This window comes from Hipposideros armiger, unplaced genomic scaffold, assembly GCF_001890085.2.
Source record: "Hipposideros armiger isolate ML-2016 unplaced genomic scaffold, ASM189008v1 scaffold_36, whole genome shotgun sequence".
NCBI classification, from domain to species: Eukaryota; Metazoa; Chordata; class Mammalia; order Chiroptera; family Hipposideridae; genus Hipposideros; species Hipposideros armiger.
The window spans coordinates 161694-175601 of NW_017731386.1; the positions used below are offsets into that span (position 1 = coordinate 161694).

The 13908-nt window shown below is 37.8% G+C and overlaps 1 protein-coding gene across 1 annotated transcript in view; it reads right to left on the minus strand.

Moving 5' to 3' along the window:
* The window catches only part of PIK3C3 (phosphatidylinositol 3-kinase catalytic subunit type 3), a 144965-nt gene that overhangs the window by 51855 nt on the left and 79202 nt on the right, over positions 1-13908 (minus strand). Inside the window, exons 12-14 of the mRNA XM_019637896.1 lie at positions 6898-7003; positions 5317-5433; positions 1519-1650 (exon numbers count right to left, since the gene is read on the minus strand). Coding sequence (XP_019493441.1) covers positions 1519-1650; positions 5317-5433; positions 6898-7003 — 355 coding nt within the window. The remainder of the gene's footprint in view (positions 1-1518; positions 1651-5316; positions 5434-6897; positions 7004-13908) is intronic.

Sequence of the window (13908 nt, forward strand, 5' to 3'; positions counted from 1 at the left end):
TTTCAACTTTGTTGGGTGTTTAAAAACTTCGCTATAAAAAACAAACAAACTTCCTTATAAAATGCTAGGGGAAAAGGCATCGAAAATGCTTCAAAGAATATATGTTTAGAACTTATAACCTCTAGTGGATGGAAACTCTGAACTTCAAATCATATTAAATTTCGATTATCCTTTAATCACCCCAGACAAAAAAAAACATGTTATAAATGACCTTGTGTCCTAGTTCACAAAAGCTCAAGAGGAACAACTGGAAGTGACCTTCCTGAAGACCAGTGACAGGCAAGAGGGACTTTGATGCAATTTCCCTTTTCAGATTCAGATCCGGTTCTGAAATTTAGGTTTCATCTGAAATCTAAAAAAAGCAGATGACAACCACAGGGTAACTATTCCCACTCCTTTAAGGGGTTCACTCCCCATAAGATCTAGCTCTGGTTCTTACGCAAGGGCCACAAATACCAAATACTGGGTCCATAATCTTTTCAGCTCTAAGAAGTTCAAAAAGTGGCAGTAAGAATTCATGGATTCCCCTGCAACTGTGTGAAGAAAATCCAGGGTATGTGCAAGCACATGGGTAACTTTCGAAAGTGTGTAATCCATCACTTTCACAGGACTCTCAAAGGCATTCATGACACAAAAATTATTTAGGATTACTAAGCTAGAGTTATGTAGCAAATGCCCCCACACCATTACTCCTAAACTTTGACTCAGAAATTTCAAGAATGCCCACATACTTTGTCTTTATAAAACACCCTTTAAAAAATCTGAACTACGTAGTTCTTACTGTAATGACACCCCCTTTTTAAACCTAACTTGTTGTTCGATGAGCCTTTCCTTATCTGATACAAAGTAATTTCCCAACTCGACTTACACCCTTCAACAACTAGAGTCACAAAACCTAAAACAGTCTCACCGAGACCTTTCATTATGATGCCAGGCAGTTAATGATGCTTCCCAGGTCATGATGCTCGGTCTTTTGACCGAATTAGAGAAGGCAGTTGCACCAGCTGTTTCTTACTATCCAAGTGGTGGGCAGCCAAAAAAAAGCCTGGCATGCTATCGAGGACTAAAAAGAATTACTGTACAACTTGAAAATAAAAATTAAGTCATAGGAACAGACATCAGACTGACAAACGTTAAAAGGTTAACTGGGACTCATCTAAATATGCAAACTTATGAGCTGAATACATAATATAAATTTTTCAACTTAACTTTTTTTTAAAAAAAGCTTACATGGTGTGGCTCTGATTTATAAGTAGTTCAAAGAACTTAAGATTAAAAAACAACCCAGAGATATAAAAATATTTTATACATGCCATACTTAAATGCCTACTGATAATACAAGATCTTAAATGAAAACACATTGATAAATAAAAGGTATCTTTTTTTGTCTAGCATCTACTAAATCAGGTAAAATTACAGCTATTACCTGCAATGTAATAATTTTCAAAGGTAGTATCTCAGTTCTAGCTTTAAAGAATTAGGCTCCAATCATATGCATTAAAGGTCCATCACAATTACCTTGAATAGTGTAGCTGTTTCTGGGATTATTCCTCTAATTTTCACCTGGGGCTCTAAAGGCAACGGGATAAGTTCCACATCTGACAAGTTCATCTTTTCGTTGTCTCCAAGCAACGCCTGGAGTCTTTCATTCTAGAACAAGTCAGAAAGGATTAATTAGGTTAAAGTGAAAAAAAAAAAGCGGTTTATAAAACATGGTAAAGACATAAAGATTGATTCTATTAACTTTAAAATATCTGTAAGGCACCACAAAAATACATGCAAAGTAACATAAAGGAGATAGTGTATACTGAGACAAGCACTTATAACCCAGCTGACAAGGGCAGCAGCATGCTTAAAAAGGAGTAATTCTCTGACTATGAGAAGCTGGACTTGCATACATTTCTCTTGCTGTGGCTGAGAACCAGGAGTACATTAGACCTAGATTTAAAGATTAAATTTTTGTTTTCAAAGGATTTGTGAGGCCAGAAAGAGAAACTGCAATTTCACTTGAAGCTTAATTTTCCATGACCAAAATACTAAGTGTGAATTTCATTATGCTGCACTGGTGCATGTTGGGGGTTGAAAAAGTAAATTCAATTCACCTGGAGGGACGCTATCTTTTACTGTGCATTGACTCTGACTGATCAAACTTTTCCTAAGATAGCATCATGTATTTTCTTCAGTTCACAAGCCTACCACATTGAACCAAGATTTTAGAAACTGAGAAATTCAAGTCACAGGCAAACAGCTTCGTCATATAGTATCTGTAGTGTTTAGACCAGGCCCTTTCATTCAATTTCAAGAACAATCTATTTCCTTTGAAAGCTGTGAGTCATGCAGCCTTTAAACAGGCGAGCTTGTTTTTTTTTGTTGTTTTTTTTTGGCGGTGGGGGGTGGGGGGGAGACTTGTCTTGTCAATCCCAGCAGCATAAAGCACTTCAACCGTTTCCCACTGAAAGACACGTGCATCACAGGAGAGAACTCTGAAATCAGTGAGACGGGAGTTCAGAAAAATCATGTTTCAAGGATCCCAAGACATAAAATTAAGTTCTTTCCCTTCAGTAATACCCTAATCCTCATTCTACATCGTGGAAAATTCGAGTTAAAGTCAACTGAAAACTGGTATGAATTTGTACATATCCCTTACAAATATCCGTAAATCTACCTAACCAAATGTACTATCGGATATACTAGTATGAAGTAATGTCAACTAATCTGAATTTCAAGTTATCCTATCATAACCAATTTCTAGTTGATGTGCTAATAAACAATAAAGTAACCAGAAAGCAGATAATAAAAGAAGGGTGAGAAAGCCAGCCACTTCCCACCACCTCTACTGTTATAAGCCCTGGGGTCCCAGCCGCCAGCAGGCCTCACCCTGAGGACCGCAACAGCCTCCTGACTGCTCCTGTTCCTCAACCTTTGCCTCTGACGGTCTCTTATCCAAAACAACTAGGGTGCTGCTGCTAAAACAAAAGTCAGATCACACCCGTCTCCTGTTGAAACCCCCCCTCCAGCCTCCACTCCTAGTCAGTGTTTAAGTCACAGTCGTTCTAATGGCTTACAAAGCTCCACCCCATCTGCGCCCCCATCATCTCTGTCCTCATCTCCTGCTACTCTCTCCGTGCTCCCTTTGCTCTGAAAACACTGGGCTTCTTCCTGTGTCTCAAACATGTCACTCGTGCTCCCGTACCAGGGCCTTTATACTCGTTGTTCCTCTGGCTGGAACAGTCTCTGGATATTCACATGGTTTGTTCCGTCACCTGATTCAGGTCTTTGTTCAAATGTCAACCGCTCAGTGAGGCCTCCCCTGAGCAGTCTGTTGAGAAGTGGAACACCGCCTCACCACTACTAGAAGCCAGCCTTTCCGATTCCCCTTTCCTGCTTTCTTTTTCTCCATAGCCCACGTTATGCCCAACACACTATATATTTTACTTATTTATTTTGTTTAACTCTCTCCTCCAACAGGAATGTAAGCTCCATAAAGGTGGGATTTTTATATTCACTGCTGTATCCCTGGAACCTAGAAAAGTGCGTGGTACATAGTAGGCATGCGATACATTTTTACAGAACAAATAAATGAATAGTATAATATAACCTCAAGAATCACGAAGTACAAAGAGACCACTAACCATGTAAAATAAAAGCTTTAATTTTTTAAAAACATCAATGGAAAAATGCCTTTTTATTACAACTCAAATATCTGCTCAGAGACCTCTTCTAACGGAGTCTTTCCTAAACTGGAGGTGGAGAGGAAAGAAGATAGCAACAACAGTAGCATTTCTCTTACCATTTACACCTGACTCACAGGCTGCTTGCCACATATCTAACCCTGCTGCACTCACCACATGTCTCTCGCAACTTCATTACGAGGGGCGAAAGAGTGCTGATACGATTTTAAATGACTAGCAGCAGGCATTTCATTATTACTAGTAACACAAATAGTGGTAGTACATAGCCATCTTGGCATTTCTCCATGGTGCCAAAGGTTGTTTCTGTGTAAATACAATTGTTTGTCTTTTACCACATCACAAAAAATGTCTACAAAGATCTTTAGCCAATGTTGAGACTATATTTGAGACTAACTTAAAATACACGCTCTGTGACAAGAACAAAATGCATTTTTGAGGGGTGAGGTCTGAAATAAGTGGTCATCCTCCAGAATACATAACACTGAGGGGTAGCCGGAGGCTCCTGTGTGGTAAATAGAAGAGCATCACACAAACTATGCCTTAAATACCTATATGTCCCAAACGCGTCTCAGTAGCAGGCGCTCCCTCTGCTGGTGGGCGTTGGACTCACATGGCTTCTCACACAGGCACTTCCGGAGCTTGAGGCTCCAGGCGAACAGTAGTAAGGATTTAGTTATTTAGCCATGGTTTACGCTTCTTCCCAACAGCAGAGAAAACGCCGCCTCAATAAAAATGTGTTTCTCCTCAGCCTATTTTCTCCTTCCTAACCTTGTGAACATTACTGCACAGGCATGTCTCTGCCAGCAATTCTCCTTAGACCTGGGCCCTGCCTTTGAATTCCTGGCTCGGTTTCTCACCCTCTCCCTGCTCCGCTTTCCTCTTACCAGCCCGGAGCACAACAGTAACATGGATTGTGATTTTTAACAAAGGCCACTAAGAAAGATCTGCCTATTACGGGACGTGGTAAAGAGAAGAGACCAAGTGAGTCCTTCGTATCATTTAGAGTATTGATTAGGGAAAGTGACATATGAAGGCCAAATAGTCATCTAGCCTCACCAAGAAGCCTCACTGTTGAGAGAAAGATCAATGTACTAGCCAGAAGAACAGAGACAAAGCCAGTGCTGTTGCGAACAACTAGTTCTGCCACCTTGGGGAAGTCACAATAAACCTTCATTTTCACTGAAGAATTCTAATTTAATGATCTCTGGAGGTCCTTCCCATGGCAAATGAATTATATTCTAGGATGCCAAGAGTCTAAAATAAGAGCCAAGAAAACACTGTAGGTAAAAATATGGACTCAAAGTGCCTGGGTACCAATCCCAACGCCAACACTTGTGGGCTGAAGAGAGTGGACAAAATTATTTAACCTCTCTATCCCTGCTTTTCCTGACAGTTGGGATAATAATAGTATCGAACTTACAGGGTTGTTGTGAGGATTACATTAATATATGAAAACTCACAAAACACAAACTCGTACATAATCAGTACTTTCAAGAGTTCCTATTACTATAATGACATGGTAAGAGTTTTGTAAAATATATCAACCCAAAAAGAAAGTACCAAAGCTCGGTATTTTACGATGCCAAGACATTATCAGTCATCAACAGAAAGTCCGTAGGTTTACCTTTTTCTTACGGTTTCCGCTTTCACGCTGCACTGCCTTCATGAGGTGTACCAGCCGATCTACAAACGTCTGCTGTGCAGCCAGCAAAGAACGCATAACTCTGACAGACTTATCACCCTGAAGGGATTCCACAGAGAGGAGAATTAGTTCCAGAGAGCATAATGAGCAGGGCTTCTTTAACAGCATGGGTGATCTTTATTTATTCTTCTAGTAGCTGCAAACTTCAACACAAAGTGTAATTGAAACAGATCATCTTGATTCAGAGATAATGACAAACATGCTCTCTTAAACACCACCAACCCTTCCACAGTAGAAAATTATCTGAGTTTTCAGTGAACACTAGAGTCTATCAAAGAAAACATCTTTTTCTTTATCACATACAACCATGTATTATAACAAGATAGAATTCATTCACTCATCGATTCACTAAATATCTGGATGTCTATGATGTCTTCAGAAATGTGCCGGGCATACAGTAGAAACGATATTATCTCTAAGGGACTAAAAATCTATTGAAAAAGGAAAATACTCCAACAGCCACATATTACACGTTGCTTAGTAAAATATAAGCCATAAAAACTAAACACTATAGTCTTATGTAGTGGGTCCCATTTCCTAAATAATAAAATACATTTTCTCATTTTAATCTTCCATTTATACTGACAAAGACGACTGGGCAAATATTATCATGTCATTTCGAAGATGAGAACATTTAAACTCAGGGGAACTGAGATTCCTTTCTCAAGGGGTGAGAAAGGCTGTGATAAAACTGAGCTTAGAAAAGAGGACCAGCTGCTTATTTGCTAATCAGTTTGATACAGATCCTGAGCTCCGAGAACTATATAAAAGTTTCACCTCAGAGAGTTCATAACAGGTGATTTAAACTATTAAAAGTATGAAACAGAAGATAAAAGATGCTACAAAGTAAAATATTTCTGTAAATCAGATTAAGGCTGTGAGTTTTCTTTTCAGTGCCAGTGCACCCTCTGCTGGCTGCATAGTGACATTGTTTTAAGAATCACACAAACAGCAGAGGAGGGGAAAGGGTTTTACATATCTCTAAAAACTGTTTAAAAAGCAAAAATACATATTATATGGAAAGTATGACCATTATCTACAATATGACAACTGCCAGATTTATGGGAATGGACCTGGCCTAGAAAAGAAAAAATAGAAAACAGAGATGGAATGAAAAGGCAGAGTTTTGGGGTTTATTTATTCCATGCATAGGTTTATTTCATTAAATCAGCGATCAAAACTTTCTGTAAAGGGCCAAGGATCAATACGTTAGGCCATACACTTTCCATTCCAACTATTCAACTGCTATCACGGTGCAAACATGGTCATAAACAATATGAAAACAAATGAGCATGACTATGTTCCAATAAAATTTTATTTATGGACACTGAAATTTGAATTTCACATAATTTTCCTTTATCACCGAATATTATTCTTCTTTTGATTTTTTTCAACCATTTGAAAATATAAAAACCATTCTTAGCTCATGGGACATGCCAAAACAAGCAACAGGCCAGATCTGGTCCATGCACTGTGTTTGCCAATCTCCCCATCAAATGTTACCTTCAACAATGCTTGGCTGAATCGTCTCATTACATTCAAGTACATCTCATGGGTCTTTGGATCTCTCTGCTGAGTATCTTGATCTTCACATTCCACGATCACGTACCTTAAAAATATGTTAAGTCATTCAGACAATTTGAATGAAACTGAGATTCATTTTGTAAAAACTTATGCCTTTCCATTAAAGCAGATTAATTCACATTTGCCAAATAATCAGATGGAAGTAATGAGACATATTTTATCATCTCTATTTTAAAAGTGGAAAGTTAAGGAACATACACAATCATCCATACAAGGTAAGTTAATGACAATAATGCCTTAATGTGCACAATATTCTAGATTTTCTAAAAATTTTGGTGTCAAAACAAGCATTTTCTCCTAATACTTTATGAGTACATAGAGCATTAACATCTTCAGCAATCACCTAAGCTCACATATTTGCTAAGTGGCATAAGACAAGAGTATTTTCACAGCCTATGTAGTGCTTTTGGCATTACTTATGGCTCTCTTCCTCTGAAAACCAATCTGAAGCTATTCCCTTCATTAATATTCTTCTGAAAGACAAATAAAGAGTTAAATTGATTTTTCTTTTCCCATCCAATTTTCCCATTTCTCAAAAACCCAAGTATAATCTTCAATTTTTCCTCATAAAATTGTGGTTTCAGACAGTCAAAAGAAATTTTAAATATTTTCTTAAACCTAAACTGCATATACAACTGCATAATCATATAAGCAATAATCTGGATTAGAGCTTTTTAAAATAAAGTTTGTCAAATGTATTGGGGTGACAGTGGTTAATAAAGTTATACAACTTTCAAGTGTACCATTCTATAATCATCATCTGTAGATCACACTGTGTGTTCACCACCCAAAGTCAAGTCTCTTTCCATCACCATATATTTGATCTCCTTTATTCTCTTCCGCCTCCCTCCTCTCCCCTTTCCCTCTGGTTAGATTAGATCTTAGGGGTCTTCTACTCCAGTGTTTATGCTCTTTTTTTTTTTTTAAGTATAGTTTCAAGTGTTCAAAGTGATAAAAAAATACAGTGAATGTTTAAATTTAAAAAAAATTATTACATTAAAAGACACATTGCCATTAATCCCCCTCAAAATACTCCCCCTCGCTTCAGCACCCTTATCCCATCATTCTTGCCACTTTCTGAAGCAGTTCTGGAAGTCCTCTTCCGTGAGTGTCTTTAGTTGCGCTGTCGTGACTGCCTCGATGGGCTGAATCCATTCAAAATGTTTACCTTTCATGGTCATTTTGACTTTGGGAAAGAGCCAGAAGTTGCACGGTGTTAAGATCAGGTGAATAAGAGATGGATGAGAACACATCATAATATTTTCATTTAACAGAAATCGCCATACCAGAAGTGATGTGTGACACGGAGCGTTATGATGGAGGATGAGGTAAAGACGCTCACGAAAGAGGACTTCCACCAGAACTGCTTCAGAAAGTGGCAAGAATGATGGGATAAGTGTGTTCAAAGCGAGGGGAAGTATTTTGAGGGGGATTAACGGCAATGTGCCTTTTACTGTAATAGAGTTTTTTTAACTTTTATAAGGGGAGTTTATCTGAAAATTGGAAGAGTCAAAAGACCACAAGGCATACAAAAAAAAAAACGCGCCCACTTTTAAGCAAATCTGTAACTTGAAAAAACAGCTTCAAAACATTGTGAGGGTGGTATATCATTTAAGAAGTTCCAGCCACTGGGTGATTTCTTTGTACCAGCTAGCATGTCTAGTGATGACGTTCCCATGAAAAGCTTTGGCTTTCTTCAGTCTTCCTTCCATAGGCTTGTTTCCAGATGATGCTTCAGGGAGGATGGAAGGTCCATGACATCTGAGATTAACGTTGTCTACTGAGGCAGCAAGGCCCTGACAAACTGAGCACACATCATATGGTGAGTACCAGTATTTTGGGGTTTTTTAAGAAGATATTTGAATTTTTACCTCTAATCAAGTAGAAGGATTTGTTATCTGGTTTACATTCAAGACTTAGTTGTCTTATTCTGAGAAATAAGCGTTCTTCTGGGTTAGGAAACCTCATTGTGAGATTTGAGATATGCTGGTTTGGAGTGTTTGCTAAGTTTTTCTTGGCTTCAAAGTCCCCGGCCTTATAGTGGGGTAAGGACCACTGGAGGCAGGTGTAAGGACTCGGGTAATACAGTCCCATTTCAATCCTGGCTGTGCATTCCTCTATACACTGCTTAATCAGGACTGTGTCTGTGAGAGTTTTGTTTTTCTGGAACAGCATGCTGGCTTCATTTACTTTATACTGGTTTTGTTTGTTTTTTTGTTTTCTTTTAAAGTTTATTGGAGTGACAATTGTAAGTCAAGTTACATAGGTTTCAGTGTACAATTCTGTAATACATCATCTATATATCACACTATGTGTATACTGTTCTTCTTTAATGGTGTCTTCCATCTGCCTTCACGCTGACTGCCACTACCTTACTAGCCTGAAAGTTTGGTGGTAGAGGTCAAGAACTTCTTGTCATGTTGCTGTTGTGATTCTGCATCAGTCCTGCCTTCCCCCATCCACAGAAGCACCGCAGCCCCGGGCAGTCTGAGAGGAGGTGGCGCTGGGAGCCAAGCTGAGCCTCGGCAGATGGAGCTCCAGCAGGTCCAGTAGCAAATTTGTTTTATTTAAACATTCACCATATCTTCTGATCACACCTCGTAGCTCCCTTCAGATGTTATAAAGAAACTGATGCTAGATGTCATATCGTAACTACTTTCAGTAGCTCAACATACACCACACAGTCTTATGTACAGACATGTTTTAAAAATTTATAAAAGAGCCTTCCCCTCCCAACTCCCCAGTGTCATGTTTTACCATGACAATAACGTGTTCTGGAAGTCCCTAGAGTTGGATAATCTGGAATGTTCTGTCAAGCAGTGTGAAGAACTGAACCATGATACTGTATCCACCATATCATGCTCCCAGTGAGTGTTTTAAACCAAAAGTTCAAGATGCGATTCTTGAATCTTGAATCAAGAAAGTCTTCTAGAGACACAGGACATATATGACTATCTAAAATAAAATTAATTAAAATTAAATAAAGTACAAAACTCAGTTTCTCAGTCACTCGCTCCACATTTTGAGTGCTCAGTAGCTATGCATGCAGCACTGCAGATTATTTCTATCACCGTAGAAACTTGTATTGGGCAGCTCTGTTCTAGATGAATGAGCTAAGAACAGTTAAGATAAACTCATATTTCCTATTAATGGTATTCCAATATATTTGGTCATTTCAGGACACCACCTAAGAATGTCGAACAGTGGTTCTAAACTGTAAAACTGTCCAACTATTCAAACCCAGTCCATACCCATTTTTTACCCTTTATAGTCTTTGAGGCATGACCTTAGAATATTGATTGCATTTTCCTGTGTTTAACAAAGTAATTTCTAAATGAGTAATGCATATGGCACACTGTACAGAGTCCGTTGTTGTTTTGGTCTCCTTGGTTACCAAGTAAACACAATGGCCCCGTGATTTCCTGTGGTTGAGGGTGTATGTTTTATTCATGATAAAAGTCAAGTATCAAATACCTCTCAAAATCATTCAAGCTAAAGTTTTGCTGCAAGGGTAAAATATCTAAAATAAAAATATTTAAAATTTAAAAAAAATTAAAATAAAAGATAAAAAATGTAAAATAAAATAACAGCACCATTTGCAAATTATGAAGCACAGATTTAAATTTAGATCAAGACTAGAAGACCTAGATTTGAATCATTTCTGAATTCTCTGTTCACAGCACTGTGCTAGATTCTACAAATCACTCTATGGTGTTCCCTTTAAACATATCATCTTCAAGTAGAAAGGCGAACAAGAGTGTCCAGGTAACCATTTTAAAATGACATCAGTGGGTTACCTGTTTCCTGGCAATTTTGTTTTGTGGGGCAAATAACCTTTATCACTTTGAAAGGTCTTAACAGTTATAGAAAAACATGTCAAAGAATCCAAAGTTGACTTTCAATTTCAACATACCAGTATAGCTATAAAAATAAAATACTGAATGGATTTATAGATCCTAATACCTAACATTTTATAGATTGAAGACTACAACTCCACTCTGTGCCTTAAAAGGTTGACACTATTCATTTTAAAAGGATTGTCTGCACAACAATAGGCCCCTTAGGATTTAGCAATAGCAGGAATCCCATTTAAATTACTAGAAAGGGGGCCAGCTGAGTGGAGTGGCGCGTTGGCTAAGAGCTGGCTTGGGACACCAGAGGGCCCCGGTTTGGATCCCACATATGAGGGCCAGTGACACTGACGTCTGCAGCTAAGATGCTGAACAACAGCTCAACCTGGAGCTGGGCTGCTGTGAGTTGCCGGCGATGGCACAGGCTACAGCCCCTGCTGCAGTGGGTTGCCATGGGCTACTGTGTGTAGCCAGCAGCCAGCGTGAGCGGCCAGCAGCCAACGTGAGCCGTCCAGAAGCTGGCGACTGATCTGCCTCGCCCGGGAAGAGCGCAACGATGGTGCCAACTTGGGCCAGTGAAGCAACATCCTCCACAACTAGACTGAAGAACAAAAAAGGATAGCAACTTGTCTGTTCCCCTTCCCCCGATTCCCCAGTGCTGTTCCCATCCCCCAACTCCCCAATAAAAATCTTTAAAAAAAATAAATAAATAAAAACAATAATAAATTACTAGAAAGGGAACAAATGAAAAAGGAAATTCAAAATGTTCAAAGGGAAATAGCACGATCAATTAAAATTTGTATTTTAATACACTTGTTATAATAGAGTAAAGCTTAGGGTGAGAGGCACTTACATTGTCACATTTGATTAATATTTTTATACTATTCTGTCCATGTTCAAAGGAATAGAATGATTATTTTAAACCAACTATTTGAAATGATTTCCCATATTTTCACCTACAATCACTAACACAGTGTTATCAAAGTCAGAAGTCCACATCAACAGCTTTTTTTCCCCCATGAGTATTTCTGAATATGTAATATGTAGACTTCAAATAGGGGAAAACAATTGCTGCTCAGAGAATGAATAGACAGAGCACATGCCACTGCTTCAGTGAATCAGATACGGTGGGGAAAAACAAATCAAATCTAAGTTTGATGGAATGTTTATAAGACTGGGAGTTGGGGCTGCACTTTGTTTATTATCTGTGGAGAAAGTGTTCTTTCTGAACACTTGTTAGAAACTACTCATCTCATCCATTTCCTTCTGTTCAGCTGCTTTCAGAATGGCTTGAAAACTCTTCCTACTTGAAAGAAGAGATCAAAGATACTATCACCACTCATTTCAGGTTTTACGATGAAATCTGGTCTACGGTCAAATTCAAAGAATTTGTAATTTTAAAATGCCACATAATCAGTAGGTGCACACACAGCTCTTATAATAGTAACTACTCCAGATTATAAATTCTGAGTCAGAGAAAACTTGCCGTGAATATTGTAAGGAAATAAAAGTACCTATAACAAAATTCATAGCAAACAATTTAAAATATATAAAATCTTACTTTTAAAATACCTAAGAAGCTTATTAAGTACCTACTCAAAAATTTGCCAAAATGCTCCAAACATTCTTTTATTTCCTTATAAATATTTATTTAGTTTCATGAGGAAATAATTTTCTATAACACCAGTGAATAGACATCCACTTAAGAACTCAGGTTGGAATATGAAGAATATTAGGATGCAACAGGTTACATTAAAAAGAAATAGTAGCTATTTGGTAATATGAAAATTTCTAAGTAAGCTTTTTAAGTAAAAATGATGATTAACGACTAGCCAAAACATTCTGTGGGTATATTTTCAAGGACACACTGAAATTTTCGGTGAGCAAAATGTAGCTTTAATTAAACTGCTAAAGTAAAAGCAAGGAACTATTGGGTTGTCGGAAAAGTCATGACGCATTTTTGTAACGAAAACAGAAAAAAATACATCATGACTTTTTCGACAACCTAATATTTTCCTCCCCACTACAAAAGCCAACAGGGGGACAAGAAAAATCACAGGTTCCAAAGTGGGTAAAAAAGTGACAGATTTAGTCAATATTACTAATAGTGGTTTTCTTCTTCGTAAAGAGAACCATAAAGACTGAAACTAAATAATTATTTATTGTTTATGTGAATAATAGACAAGTGTGTTTGTAAAGAGCCCTTTAATTTAGTTACCTATTTCTTGGCTTCAGGGGCAGTGTCCACAACAATATTAGGTTTTGAAGAATGCGAGAATAAAGTTAAGGCTTGATTTGACATACTAGACGGTTTTCCTAAACTCAGTCTAAAACAAGACAGTATTCTCTTTATTTTTGTCATGGAAAGCAAAGTGCCTCATTTTTCTTCAAAAATAATGAGCTTTCAGAATGGATGCCTATTAATTTGTACTGTTTAAAGTAAACACAGTAAACTGAGCAGTAAGGTTAGATCAGAGATCATTTCTACAGCTAAAAAATATCAAGGACATAAGTTTTAAGCGTCCTCTCAAATGTACAAACAGGCTTCAGGTAGGGCTTACCCAGCTGGCTCTTGTTTGCTCTGTAAAACTGGATAAGGCTCTCTTGCCTAGTGTTTAATCCTAAGCTTTTTTTTAATTGAATCAAAATATTTCTCGCCGTGGCTTAAGCTTCTTGTCCTTTACACTTTAGAATTCTGTGACAGATAAAACGAACCATGCTTCATATTAATTGCATCTCAAGATGTCAATTAGCCTCTCAATGCCTTAGTTTCTTTCTTTCGAATCAGAAAACCTGTTCTCATTACAGAGGTATTTATACGTGCCCACTGTAACTTCACAGGGACAAAGAAGAAAAGGTCAATGAAAACACTCTGTAAATGGCAAAGTGCTAGATGAATGATCTTATCCTAGTTCAAGTTCTCTCAAGTACAGTTGCATTATGCCTCTGCCTCAGTTTCCTCATCTATAAATTAAGTAATTTCAAACCTTTTATTTTTGTATGATTCCAATTTTTGGTAAATAATGTGAAGACACATTCCTGAAGGACTGTGAAGGATCATACTTACACAACTTAAATA